The sequence below is a fragment of the Oncorhynchus tshawytscha genome, unplaced genomic scaffold (genome assembly GCF_018296145.1).
Source record: "Oncorhynchus tshawytscha isolate Ot180627B unplaced genomic scaffold, Otsh_v2.0 Un_contig_1538_pilon_pilon, whole genome shotgun sequence".
Lineage (NCBI taxonomy): Eukaryota > Metazoa > Chordata > Actinopteri > Salmoniformes > Salmonidae > Oncorhynchus > Oncorhynchus tshawytscha.
The window spans coordinates 102,501-117,500 of record NW_024609660.1 but is presented as its reverse complement, the minus strand read 5'-3'; the positions used below and the strand labels follow the sequence as shown (position 1 = coordinate 117,500).

General features: G+C 46.1%; 1 protein-coding gene across 1 annotated transcript in view; it reads right to left on the bottom strand.

The window, feature by feature from the left end:
* LOC112241283 (neuronal acetylcholine receptor subunit alpha-7-like) overlaps nt 1–11,326 on the bottom strand; it is a 68,896-nt gene extending 57,570 nt beyond the window's left edge. Inside the window, exon 1 of the mRNA XM_042316676.1 lies at nt 11,118–11,326. Within this exon, the coding sequence (XP_042172610.1) occupies nt 11,118–11,187 (70 nt within the window). The 5' untranslated portion in view covers nt 11,188–11,326. The remainder of the gene's footprint in view (nt 1–11,117) is intronic.
* Nucleotides 11,327–15,000: the final 3,674 nt, after the last annotated feature.

Below are 15,000 nucleotides of genomic sequence, written 5' to 3'. Positions count from 1 at the left end.
TTACAGATGGCCAGGGGCACACTCCAACACTCAGACATCATTTACAGATAGCCAGGGGCCCACTCCAACACTCAGACATCATTTACAGATGGCCAGGGGCACACTCCAACACTCAGACATCATTTACAGATGGCCAGGGGCCCACTCCAACACTCAGACATCATTTACAGATGGCCAGGGGCACACTCCAACACTCAGACATCATTTACAGATGGCCAGGGGCCAACTCCAACACTCAGACATAATTTACAGATGGTCAGGGGCACACTCCAACACTCAGACATCATTTACAGATGGCCAGGGGCCCACTCCAACACTCAGATATCATTTAGAGATGGCCAGGGGCCCACTCCAACAGTTAGACATCATTTACAGATGGCCAGGGGCCCACTCCAACACTCAGACATCATTTACAGATGGCCAGGGGCCCACTCCAACACTCAGACATCATTTACAGATGGCCAGGGGCCCACTCCAACACTCAGACATCATTTACAGATGGCCAGGGGCCAACTCCAACACTCAGGCATCATTTACAGATGGCCAGGGGCCCTCTCCAACACATTTACATCATACCAGGATATGTAGGGTAGCCTAGTGGTTAGAGCGTTGGACTAGTAACCGGAAGGTTGCAAGTTCAAACCCCCGAGCTGACAAAGTACAAATCTGTCGTTCTGCCCCTGAACAGGTAGTTAACACACTGTTCCTAGGCCGTCATTGAAAATAAGAATTTGTTCTTAACTGACTTGCCTAGTTGTCTTGCCTAGTTTTAAATAAAGGTAAAATTAAATTAAAAAATACTGGGCTGTGTTGCAGATGGCTGTGTTACTACATATCCTGGTCCCATACCGGGCTGTGTTGTAGCTCTAGCTGCGTTACTACATATCCTGGTTCCATACCGGGCTGTGTTGCAGCTGGCTGCGACCTGGAAACCCCTGAGGCGACACACAGGGACAGGTTTGGGATGCCCTTGTCCCATCGTCATCTGGGTCAGGGAAGGGTTTGGGATGTCCTTGTCCCATGGTGCTCTAGCGACTGCTGTGGTGGGCCGGGCGCATGCAGGCTGACCCGGTCGCCAGTTGGACAGTGTTTCCTCCGACACATTGGTGCGGCCGGCTTCCGGGTTAAGCCAAGTGTCAACAAGCAGGAGGACGCACGGTTCTCGACCTTTCGCCTCTCCCAAGTCCGTACGGGAGTTGCAGCGATGGGACAAGACTGTAACTACCAATTGGATATGACGAAAAAGGGTTTACATTATTTTTTATAATAATAAATAATATATACAGTATATATAAATATAAAGTACAGATACACCCCCCCCCCAGAGAACTTAAGTAGTACTTTCAAGTATTTTTACACCACTGCCTAGGCCCCATGTCTCAGATCACGGTGTATTATGGGATGTACCTCAGCCCAATCTATCCCATTATACTTGTCAATATTGTAGCGAAGTCAGTCCAGACCAGGGCTTGAACCTGTGACCTTGAGATTGTCAACCCAGGACCTTACTGTAGCTGTAACGCAAAGAGATCTGAACCTCTTGGCTAGGTCGCTAGGTGTTGGGTCAAGGTCGCTAGGTGTTGGGTCAAGGTCGCTAGGTGTTGGGTTAAGGTCGCTAGGTGTTGGGTCAAGGTCGCTAGGTGTTGGGTCAAGGTCGCTAGGTGTTGGGTCAAGGTCGCTAGGTGTTGGGTCAAGGTCGCTAGGTGTTGGGTCAAGGTCGCTAGGTGTTGGGTCAAGGTCGCTACTATATTCAGGGAACAAGTATTGAAAAGTACATTCGATGAATACAGGATTAGTTTGAATACACACATTTGCTATCATAATGAAATGAATAACCATGACCTTGTCTGGATTAAAGCAACATCCTAGCCTGTTCTAGTGAACCAGATTGAATCAGAGAGTAACAGGAAATCCTGTGTCTTTGTTAGTATTAAATCACCTAATGTGATTTCTGTGAAAGTCCGAGGGCGTCCCAAATTGCACCTAGTCAAAAGTAGTGCACTATTAAAGGAATAGGGTGCCATTTCAGATGGGCCCTGGTTAAAAGTAGTGCACTATTAAAGGAATAGGGTGCCTTTTCAGATGGGCCCTGGTTAAAAGTAGTGCACTATTAATGGAATAGGGTGCCATTTCAGATGGGCCCTGGTTAAAAGTAGTGCACTATTAATGGAATAGGGTGCCTTTTCAGATGCAGCCTTTGGACGTTTGTTGTGTACTTCAGAGATGAAAATCCCTGGCTCATAACCAGGTCATAAAGGCAAGAAATAGGGCAGGATTATACACTGATGGGTCCCGTACCAAATGGCACCCTATTGGCCCATAGGGCTCTGTTCAAAAACATTGCACTATGTAACGAATAGGATGCTATTTGGGCCGCAGTATTTCTGTAACGTAATATAACCAGGGACCTAGTTTAGGATTCCTCCATCTCTTCTCTTCCCCTTTCCCCTCATCTCTTTTCCTCCTCTTTCCCCTCATCTCTTTTCCTCCTCCTTCCCCCCATCTGGGGCGGCAGGGTAGCCTAGTGGTTAGAGCACTGGACTAGTAACCGGAAGGTTGCAAGTTCAAACCCTCGAGCTGGTACAAATCTGTCGTTCTGCCCCTGAACAGGCAGTTGAAAATAAGAATTTGTTCTTAACTGACTTGCCTGGTTAAATAAAGGTAAAATAAAATAAATAAATAAAAATTATCCTCTTTCTCCCTAGTTCCTTCCATCTCTTCTCTAACTCATTGTGACATCATGTCACAATGTTTATTAAATAAACCAATCCACCATCAGAGACCAACCAACGTAGCCAAACGACCACAAAACAATCACCTACAACAAATGGCTCCCGTCTCCCAGTTTCACTGCATTAGGTTCCCTTCATAACTCCACTTCAAAGGCTCCCATCTCCCAGTTTCACTGCATTAGGTTCCCTTCATAACTCCACTTCAAAGGCTCCCATCTCCCAGTTTCACTGCATTAGGTTCCCTTCATAACTCCAATGTTCATACGAGAGAAGCGTCTTCGATCAATACCATTCAGTTGTGTTGTACTAAAATAAAACCTTTTATTTCATGGGGCACGAGGCTGTTGTTACAATGAAGCAGCCAGTTTAAGTGCCTCTGAGTGCACTGCTGCCTTCCAATACAATACAATACAATCTAAACAGGCAAATGTTACAGTGGCAACGATCTGTGATATGCTATTCCCTAGATGTTTCCATTCTGTCAGATGATGATAGTTGTTGATGGTAGTGACATCAGACGGAGAATACATTCTTTACCCAACCGCATTCTAAATGCAATCACCATGGTTACGTCTAGACGGGCCAACCGCTGAACTAAATGACAATCTACAAGATGCATGTTCCGTTCATTCACCTTGCCTCATGTTTCAGCCTTGGCACAGTGTAAAATGTACATACACGACCGCAATGAATTCCATTATCCAGAATCATGCTCATTTGTCTCCAGAATGTCAACATAAAAGAATGCCACTCACATCTAGGGGAATCATGCCTTGACATTCTCCGTCTAACAAACAGGGGCTGCTATGATGTGGTGGGCCGGCCACCTTTAAAAAAGCACTATGTCATACAAGAGTTGATCAACTATAGACCAGTGATGTAAATGCCAGCCTGGCTATTACCGATATAAAGGTGCCTTTTGAGACACAGTCATAGACAGCAGTCATAGACAGCAGTCATAGACAGGGGGCTGTTGGGATGCATCCTCCTCTTACAGGGCCAGGAGTGTTTCCACACCACATGACCTGATAAATAGCAGGGAACTGGGGCCCAGAGGTTCTACCAGGTCAGGGCACATGGACTAGTCCCAGTTCCATTTGTGCCAACTCTTGTATACAGTGCATTTGGAAAGTATTCAGACCCCTTGACTGTTTCCACTTTTTGTTATGTTACAGTCTTCTTCTAAAACTGATAACATCTTTTTTTTAAATTCCGCAATCTACACACAATACCACATAATGACAAAGATTTTTTTTTAAAGGGGTTTTCACATTTTTAGCAAATGTATAAAAAATTGAAAAAATAAATTACTTATTTACATAAGTATTCAGACCCTTTGCTATGATACTCAACATTGAGCTCAGGTGTGTCCTGTTGCCATTGATCATCCTTGAGTTTCTATAGCTTGATTGGAGAACACAGTGGCCTCCATTATTCTTAAATGGAAGAAGTTCGGAACCACCAAGAATCTTCCTAGAGCTGACCGCCCGGCCAAACTGAGCAATCGGGGGAGAAGGGCCTTGGTCAGGGAGGTGACTAGGAACCCGATGGTCACTCTAACAGAGCTCTAGAGTTCCTCTGTGGAGATTGGAGAACCTTCCTGAAGGATAACTATCTCTGCAGCACTCCACCAATCAGGCCTTTATGGTAGAGTGGCCAGACAGAAGCCACTCCTCAGTGAAAGACACATGACAGCCCGCTTGGAGTTTTCCAAAAGGCACCTAAAGACTCTCAGACCATGAGAAACAAGATTCTCTGGTCTGATGAAACCAAAATGTAACTCTTTGGCCTGAATGCCAAGCATCTGGAGGAAACCTGGCACCATCCCTACGGTGAAGCATGGTGGTGGCAGCATCATGCTGTGGGGATGTTTTTCAGCGGCAGGGACTGGGAGACTAATCGGGATTGAGGCAAAGATGAATCGAGCAAAGTACAGAGAGATCCTTGATGAAAACCTGCTCCAGAGCGCTGAGGACTGGTTCACCTTCCAACAGGACAACGACTGTAAGCAAACAGCCAAGACAACGCAGGAGTGGCTTCGGGACACGTCTCTGTATGTCCTTGAGAGCCCAGCCAGAGCCCGGACTTGAACCCGATCCAACATGTCTGGAGAGACCTGACCTGAAAATAACTGTGCAGCGACGCTCACCATCCAACCTGACAGAGCTTGAGAGGATCTGAAAAACTCCCCAAATACATGAATGCCAAGCTTGTAGTGTCATTCCCAAGAAGACTAGAGGCTGGAATTGCTGTTAAAGGTTCTTCAACAAAGTGTTGAGTAAAATTCTGAATACTTATGTAAACGTGACATTTCAGTTTTCTACTTTTAATAAATTAGCAAAAAGTTCTAAAAAACAGTTTTAGCTTTGTCCCTAAGGGGTTTTGTGTGTAGATTGATGAGGAAAAAAACAATTGAATCCATTTTAGAATAAGGCTGTAACGTAACGAAATGTGGAGAAGGTCAAGGGGTCTGAATACTTTCTGAATGCGCTGTATGTCATCGTCACACCAAACAAATTGAGTGTTCGGAACCAACAAGACTTTTCCTAGAGCTGACCGCCCGGACAAACTGAGCAATCGGTTGATCAGGGAGGGGAGTTAACAATATGTTAAGGAGTTAACAATATACTGTAGCAGAAGCAGATATGGGAGTCAGGATACATATGGGAATTGTATGGGGTTCATTGCTGTGTCGACCTCTTATAATAACACACTGTATGGCTCAGCTAAAACACCATAACATGAGCCATACATGTTCAACATCACGGTTTAACTGACACTTTACATGTCATATCCAAGATACACACTGACACTGGAGTACACACACACACACACACACACACACACACACACACACACACACACACACACACACACACACACACACACACACACACACACACACACACACACACACACACACACACACACACCACAGAACATCTGTCTAAAGCCCTGAGGCCAGCCACTAAGCTGAAACATTTCCACCTAAATGAAATCCATGACAGATCTCTCAGAGGTCAGAGGTTACGGGTTAAGCCCAAACAGCTTTTCATCACTGACGGGGGGATAAACAACCACCAGAGACTCCAGGATACCAGTTTGGTCTTTCGTCCATCCTAGAAAGCATTGCGAGACCTCTTTACAGTGTGTTGTTTTTACACAACAACAAAAAGCAAGGGACATCTTTGTGACTAAAAGACCAACTCGACATGTTTCAAATCCCCACACGTAGAGGCTCCGAGAAGACAACCACATAAACCTGCTATTCACTTCTATGGTTCTTTCTTCTCATTGACTAATCAAACAGAGAACAGAACAACACCATTAGAACTATTCTGAGGATGATGGGAGTCTCCTGTCCATCCTAAAAATAGTTCCAGAAGATCTTGTTGTAAAAAATGAATTTCAGAATCAGATATCACCAGGGAGAGCCAAACCAAGAAATGTGTTCCAAATGGCACCCTATTCCCTATATAGTGCACTGCTTTTGACCAGAACCCTATAGGACCTATGGGCCTTTGTCAAAAGCAGTGCACTATAAAGGAAATAGTGTTCCATTTGGTATGCAGACAAGCTCAGAACGGGAACCAATAACAAGGGAGTCACAAACATTAAGGAGATCAATACATTGAGCTGCTGTATCGTTCAACCTAAAACGTTTCATTGACAAAATACAACTCATTTAACAATCCAAACCTTCTGCCTGATTCCATCTAAAATACATGGTGTCAATATGTATCATTTACTGAAGATTGAGGCTGACAACATTCCTTTAATTGATATTACACAGTCTTCACAACAGGAAACAGGAAATACGCATTTTGAAATGTACTTCCAAAATACAAAATCGTTCGACAAACTTTTGATTTCCGACCCCATAAAAATGTGTAATTGAGGGCCAGTCAGTGGTCAGTCAGTCATAACCTTGAGAGAGATTGGAGGTGATTTTAAAAACGTTCATATCCGTCTCACAGTAGACATAAAGATGATTGGATACCTTAATGGTGATACCTGTGTGTGATGGATGGAGGTTGGTTCAAAAGGCTAAAGTGAGGTACATACTGAACCAGCAAGACACAATCCCTCAAATCCTCAACTGTTACAGTCCACTGGCTATCACAGGTTCATGGAGGGAATCCTCAACTCTCAGAGTCCACTGGCTATCACAGGTTCATGGAGGGGATCCTCAACTCTCAGAGTCCACTGGCTATCACAGGTTCATGGAGGGAATCCTCAACTCTCAGAGTCCACTGGCTATCACAGGTTCATGGAGGGAATCCTCAACTCTCAGAGTCCACTGGCTATCACAGGTTCATGGAGGGAATCCTCAACTCTCAGAGTCCACTGGCTATCACAGGTTCATGGAGGGAATCCTCAACTCTCAGAGTCCACTGGCTATCACAGGTTCATGGAGGGAATCCTCAACTCTCAGAGTCCACTGGCTATCACAGGTTCATGGAGGGAATCCTCAACTCTCAGAGTCCACTGGCTATCACAGGTTCATGGAGGGGATCCTCAACTCTCAGACTCCACTGGCTATCACAGGTTCATGGAGGGAATCCTCAACTCTCAGAGTCCACTGGCTATCACAGGTTCATGGAGGGAATCCTCAACTCTCAGAGTCCACTGGCTATCACAGGTTCATGGAGGGAATCCTCAACTCTCAGAGTCCACTGGCTATCACAGGTTCATGGAGGGAATCCTCAACTCTCAGAGTCCACTGGCTATCACAGGTTCATGGAGGGAATCCTCAACTCTCAGAGTCCACTGGCTATCACAGGTTCATGGAGGGAATCCTCAACTCTCAGAGTCCACTGGCTATCACAGGTTCATGGAGGGGATCCTCAACTCTCAGAGTCCACTGGCTATCACAGGTTCGTGGAGGGAATCCTCAACTCTCAGAGTCCACTGGCTATCACAGGTTCGTGGAGGGGATCCTCAACTCTCAGAGTCCACTGGCTATCACAGGTTCATGGAGGGAATCCTCAACTCTCAGAGTCCACTGGCTATCACAGGTTCATGGAGGGAATCCTCAACTCTCAGAGTCCACTGGCTATCACAGGTTCATGGAGGGGATCCTCAACTCTCAGAGTCCACTGGCTATCACAGGTTCGTGGAGGGAATCCTCAACTCTCAGAGTCCACTGGCTATCACAGGTTCATGGAGGGAATCCTCAACTCTCAGAGTCCACTGGCTATCACAGGTTCATGGAGGGATCCTCAACTCTCAGAGTCCACTGGCTATCACAGGTTCATGGAGGGAATCCTCAACTCTCAGAGTCCACTGGCTATCACAGGTTCATGGAGGGAATCCTCAACTCTCAGAGTCCACTGGCTATCACAGGTTCATGGAGGGATCCTCAACTCTCAGAGTCCACTGGCTATCACAGGTTCATGGAGGGGATCCTCAACTCTCAGAGTCCACTGGCTATCACAGGTTCATGGAGGGAATCCTCAACTCTCAGAGTCCACTGGCTCTACAGCCGTATTGATGATTGACAATAGACCGCTTTTGCCAGACGTGGTGGTGTCTTTGGCTGTGTGTGTCAGTGTGTGTGTAGGCAAAGGGCTGGTCAGTAAGCATTTCACAGTAGTGTGTGGGTAGAGTCTAGCGAGTGTGTGGGTAGAGTCTAGCGAGTGTGTGGGTAGAGTCTAGTGAGTGTGTGGGTAGAGTCTAGTGAGTGTGTGGGTAGAGTCTAGTGAGTGTGTTTGTAGAGTCTAGTGAGTGTGTTGGTAGAGTCTAGTGAGTGTGTGGGTAGAGTCTAGTGAGTGTGTGGGTAGAGTCTAGTGAGTGTGTTTGTAGAGTCTAGTGAGTGTGTTGGTAGAGTCTAGTGAGTGTGTTGGTAGAGTCTAGTGAGTGTGTGGGTAGAGTCTAGTGAGTGTGTGGGTAGAGTCTAGTGAGTGTGTGGGTAGAGTCTAGTGAGTGTGTGGGTAGAGTCTAGTGAGTGTGTGGGTAGAGTCTAGTGAGTGTGTTTGTAGAGTCTAGTGAGTGTGTTGGTAGAGTCTAGTGAGTGTGTTGGTAGAGTCTAGTGAGTGTGTGGGTAGAGTCTAGTGAGTGTGTTGGTAGAGTCTAGTGAGTGTGTGGGTAGAGTCTAGTGAGTGTGTGGGTAGAGTCTAGTGAGTGTGTGGGTAGAGTCTAGTGAGTGTGTGGGTAGAGTCTAGTGAGTGTGTGGGTAGAGTCTAGTGAGTGTGTGGGTAGAGTCTAGTGAGTGTGTGGGTAGAGTCTAGTGAGTGTGTGGGTAGAGTCTAGTGAGTGTGTGGGTAGAGTCTAGTGAGTGTGTGGGTAGAGTCTAGTGAGTGTGTTTGTAGAGTCTAGTGAGTGTGTTGGTAGAGTCTAGTGAGTGTGTTGGTAGAGTCTAGTGAGTGTGTGGGTAGAGTCTAGTGAGTGTGTGGGTAGAGTCTAGTGAGTGTGTTTGTAGAGTCTAGTGAGTGTGTTGGTAGAGTCTAGTGAGTGTGTGGGTAGAGTCTAGTGAGTGTGTGGGTAGAGTCTAGTGAGTGTGTGGGTAGAGTCTAGTGAGTGTGTTTGTAGAGTCTAGTGAGTGTGTTGGTAGAGTCTAGTGAGTGTGTGGATAGAGTCTAGTGAGTGTGTGGGTAGAGTCTAGTGAGTGTGTGGGTAGAGTCTAGTGAGTGTGTGGGTAGAGTCTAGTGAGTGTGTTTGTAGAGTCTAGTGAGTGTGTTGGTAGAGTCTAGTGAGTGTGTGGGTAGAGTCTAGTGAGTGTGTGGGTAGAGTCTAGTGAGTGTGTGGGTAGAGTCTAGTGAGTGTGTGGGTAGAGTCTAGTGAGAGTGTGGGTAGAGTCTAGTGAGTGTGTGGGTAGAGTCTAGTGAGTGTGTGGGTAGAGTCTAGTGAGTGTGTTCGTAGAGTCTAGTGAGTGTGTGGGTAGAGTCTAGTGAGTGTGTTCGTAGAGTCTAGTGGGTGTGTGGGTAGAGTCTAGTGAGTGTGTGGGTAGAGTCTAGTGAGTGTGTGGGTAGAGTCTAGTGAGTGTGTGGGTAGAGTCTAGTGAGTGTGTGGGTAGAGTCTAGTGAGTGTGTGGGTAGAGTCTAGTGAGTGTGCATATAGTCAGTGTAAGGAGAGTCAGTGCCAAAAAAACAGTCAATGTTTTTCATTTGATTCACTGTTCATCAGTATTATGTTTTGGAGTTAGAACATTTTCAGGTGCCTAATATGTCCCAAATGGCACCCTATTCCCTATATAGTTCACTACTTTAGACCAGAGCCCTATTCCCTATATAGTTCACTACTTTAGACCAGAGCCTTATTCCCTATATAGTGCATTACCTTAGACCAGAGCCCTATTCCCTATATAGTGCACTACTTTAGACCAGAGCCCCATTCCCTATATAGTTCACTACTTTAGACCAGAGCCTTATTCCCTATATAGTGCATTACCTTAGACCAGAGCCCTATTCCCTATATATAGTGCACTACTTTAGAACAGAGCCTAATTCCCTATATAGTGCATTACTTTAGACCAGAGCCCTATTCCCTATATAGTGCACTACTTTAGACCAGAGCCCTATTCCCTATGTAGTGCACTACTTTAAACCAGAGGGAATAGGGCGCATTTTGGGACTGACCCAGCCTAGGTAGGTAAGGGAGTGTAAAATAAATCAAAATAAATGGAATGAACCCAAATGGATCAATTAAAAGGCCTACATGGAAAACGAAATGTAGCCCGATGGTCTAAACATAATGTTGAATGCTTCATCGTCCTCTCTCGATCCCGGACCTATTGGCGTGGATTCCTCAGTCCAGTATTCCCAGATGATCGTGCTCTGGCTGAGGTAAAGGATATTGCTCCCTCTCGGGATATTGGTTTTAGCGCGTGCCTGTGCCTCCCCGCCCCAGCTCCTTCAGACATACACAACAGATGTTACCGGAGTATTAAGGAGGTCATGGTGCCGGAGACACACACACGCGCACACACACACACACACACATACACAGACACACACACACACACACACACACACACATACAAACGAGGAAGGATTTGACAGCTCTAAATCGACAGGTCGTGATATAGATAGCCTTCATTATCATAACATCTGTGTTACTCACTTCTACACGTTTCGCAATTCGGGATACATCTCTGGATCATGACAATACCATGGTTTTTCCACTTTTTTTTCATTACGTTCCATTATTTTCTTTCCCTTAAAAGTATTACCATACAATTAAATAATCTACAAGTATCCTATTCATTTGGTTTGTGTATTTATTTTATAGTGCAAAAATGGCATAGGCAAATGGAATTACCAGTTATTGATGTAAACTTCACGATACCGATGGGTGTTTAATTTTAATCTCTCGAAACACTTCTATGCACTGACAGTTGTTTCTTTCTGCGTAAAATATGCTAAATATATACCTGCGCCTACTTACCTTTAAAGCAGAACGCCGTCCACAGGTAAACAGCGGTACATACATATCCAAAACACTTCCGATGACGCATCGTACTTGTGGAATTAGAATCCTTCCTCTGCGCGCAGAGATCAAACTTCGGCTCGAGGAGGACGCTGCGACTCTTCTCACAGACGCTGGATGTACCTTTGACGCGCGCACCCTCGCTCTCTCTCTCTCGCTCTCTCTCTCTCTCGCTCTCTCTCTCTCTCTCTCTCTCTCACTCTCTCTCTCTCTCTCTCTCTCTCGTTGTTAGAGTGCAATGAAAGTGGAAATCCATTTAGCGTTTGTAAACTGTCACAACTTCACTAAACTCAAACGCAGAAGCACAAATTATTCTCTCTCTCTCGTTGCCTTTTCTCATTCTATCCCTTTCACTCTCTATTTATTAGTAAGGAACTCCGGACGCGGGGATGAACATTTGCTCCATAGGTCAGGCAATTCACCTCGTTTCCGATCACGGTGGACAGGAAAGCCTACAAGCACCGTTCTCCAGCTGATACTGGATGACACAACCAGCTGTGCCAGTGCATGCCAGTGTGCCCTCTTGGTAAATCGGTCGCGTTCCGCTGCTCAAACGTTGCACGCGTCAACCCGTGTCACGTGATCAACTGTGTCATCAACTGACAGATTGCTTTAATTTCAGCAGAAGCAGCAGGTACAGTAGTCTTCCTGGGGTCCACATAAAAACACTAAACATGACAAGTAACAAAAACACTAATACACTGACAAGGACAGTCACACAAATATAAAATACAACGATATACAAACAAGACAACAACCCCAAAGTCCCCATGTCATTGTATTTAGGCTCTACTTTGGGTGAAAAAAATACCAAACTTTGAAGAATTTTTGCAAATCCAATCAGTTTTCCATGTTGATTCAACATCACATTTAATTTTTTAGGTGAAATCAAATCAAATGTTATTTTATTGGTCAAGTACACATATTTATCACATCTTTATAACATATTTAGATGTTTATCACATCTTTATAACATATTTAGATGTTTATCACATCTTTATAACATATTTAGATGTTTATCACATCTTTATAACATATTTAGATGTTTATCACATCTTTATAACATATTTAGATGTTTATCACATCTTTATAACATATTTAGATGAAATGCCTGTGTTCCTAGCTCCAACAGCGCAGTCGTATCTAACATTTCACAACATACACAAATCGAAAAGTAAAAGAATGGAATTCAAAAATATATAAATATTAGGACGATGTCGGTGTGGCATTAACTAAAATACTTAAGCAATAAGGCCCGAGGGGGTGTGGTATATGGCCAATATACCACGGCTAAGGGCTGTTCTTAGCCTCGATGCAAAGCAGAGTCCCTGGATACAGCCCTTAGCCGTGGTATATTGGTCATATACCACAAACCCCCAAGGTGTCTCATTGCTATTATAAACTGGTTACCAAAGTAATTATAGAAGGAAAAACAAATGTTTTGTCATACCCGTGGTATACGGTCTGATATACCACTGCTGTCAGCCAATCAGCATTCAGGGTTCAAACCACCCAGTTTATAAAGTAGAATAGAATACAGTATATACATATGAGTAAAGCAGTATGTAAACATTATTAAAGTGACTAGTGTTCCATTATTAAACTGACCAGTAATTCCATGTCTATGTATGTAGGGCAGCAGCCACAAAGGTGCAGGGTTGAGTAACCGGGTGGTGATGGTTATTTAACAGGCTGATGGCCTTGATAAAGAGGCTGTTTATCAGTCTCTCGTTCCCAGCTTTGATGCACCTGTACTGACCTCTCCTTCTGGATGATAGCACAGTGAACAGACCGTGGCTCAGGTTGTTGATGTCTTTGATGATCTTTTTGGCCTTCCTGTGACATCAGGTGCTGTAGGTGTCCTGGAGGGCAGGTAGTGTCCCCTGGTGATGCATTGGGAAGACCGCACCACCCTCTGGAGAGCCCTGCGGTGGCGGGCGGTGCAGTTGTCGTACCAGGCGGTGATACAGCCTGACAGGATGCTCTCAATTGTGCATCTGTAAACGTTTGTGAGGGTCTTAGGGGCCAAGGCAGATTTCTTCTGCCTCCTGATGTTGGTGTGGGTGGACCATTTCAGATTGTCAGCGATGTGTACGCCGAGGAACTTTAAGCTTTCCACCTTCTCCACTGCGGCGCCATTGACGTGGATAGGGGCATGATCCCTCTGCTATCTCCTGAAGTCCACGATCAGCTCCCTCGTGTTGTTGACGTTGAGGTTATTTTCCTGACACCACTCTGCCAGGGCCCTCACCTCCTCCCTGTAGGCTGTCTCATTGTTGTTGATAATCACACCTACTACTGTTGTGTCGTCTGCAAACTTGATGATTAGAGTTGGAGGCGTGCATGGCCACGCAGTCATGGGTGAACAGGGAGTACAGGAGGGGGCTGAGCACGCACCCTTGTGGGGCCCCAGTGTTGAGGTTTAGCGAAGTGGAGGTGTTGTTTCCTACCTTCACCACCTTGGGGCGGCCCGTCAGAAAGCCCAGGACCCAGTTGAACAGGGCGGGGTTCAGATGAGCTTGGAGGGTAATATGTGTTGAAGGCTGAGCTATAGTCCATCAACAGCATTCTGACGTAGGTATTCCTCTTCTGTGGATCTATTGGGGCGGTAAGCGAATTGAAGGGGGTCTAGGATGTCAGGTAAGGTAGAGGTGATATGATCCTCAACTAGCGAGAGTCATTTAGTTCAGTTACCTTTGCTTTCTTGTGTACAGGAATAAAGACATGGAAACAACGTTGATTCAACCAGTTTTTGCCCACTGGGTTTCTCCCTCTGTCTTTTTTAAAATCTTCCCCTCAATTCCATATTCACCATCTCTCCATTCCTTCTATCTACCTTTCTACCCCCCCTCTCTCCCTCTCTCCCGCTGTCTCCCTCTCTCCCCCTCTCTTCCCCCTGTCTCCCTCTCTCCCCCTCTCTCCCCCTGTCTCCCTCTCTCCCCCTCTCTCCCCCCTGTCTCCCTCTCTCCCCCTGTCTCCCTCTCTCTCCCTCTCTCCCTCTCTCCCCCCTCTCTCTCCCCCCTGTCTCCCTCTCTCCCTCTCTCCCCTCTCTTCCCCCTGTCTCCCTCTCTCCCCCTCTCTCCCCTGTCTCCCTCTCTCCCCCTCTCTCTCCCCTGTCTCCCTCTCTCCCCCTCTCTCTCTCTCTCTCTCCCCCTCTCCCCCTGTCTCCCTCTCTCCCCCTGTCTCCCTCTCTCCCCTGTCTCCCTCTCTCCCCCTCTCTCCCTCTCTCCCCTTGTCTCCCTCTCTCCTCCTGTCTCCCTCTCTCCCGCTCTCTCCCTCTCTCCCCCTCTCTTCCCCCTGTCTCCCCCTCTTCCCCCTGTCTCCCTCTCTCCCCCCTCCCTTTCTTTCTGTTGTCTCAGTCTACATCCACAAGTATTGCACAAATGTCTCTCATCATCAGCGTTGCATTCATCCTCCTCTGCCTGTAAAAAGTGCACTGCTTCAGTTCTGTCTGGTCTCACCCTGCATGTACAAGCGGCTCGCCATCACCTAGCATCACATCAGCGCCCCCTCGGCTGGGCCGACGGAGGCTACATCCCATATTGTACCCTAATCCCTATGAAATGCACTTCATTTGACAAGGCACTATAGCGAATAAGGTTGCATTTGGGACTGAACTGAAGGGTTAAAGGAGAGATTTGAGGGCCGTTGGAGAGGACTTACAGTACGTGATGAGTTGGCTCATTATTAGGACTTGTATACCGGCCGCATCCTCTTGAACTTTGTCCCCGTTAGGTCAGCAGATCGGTACATTATCGGTACAGCCAACCTTCTTCTTGACGTGGATTGTCTGGATGTTGTTGTAGAAGGACATCTTCTTAGAAGTGGCCTGGATGGTTAA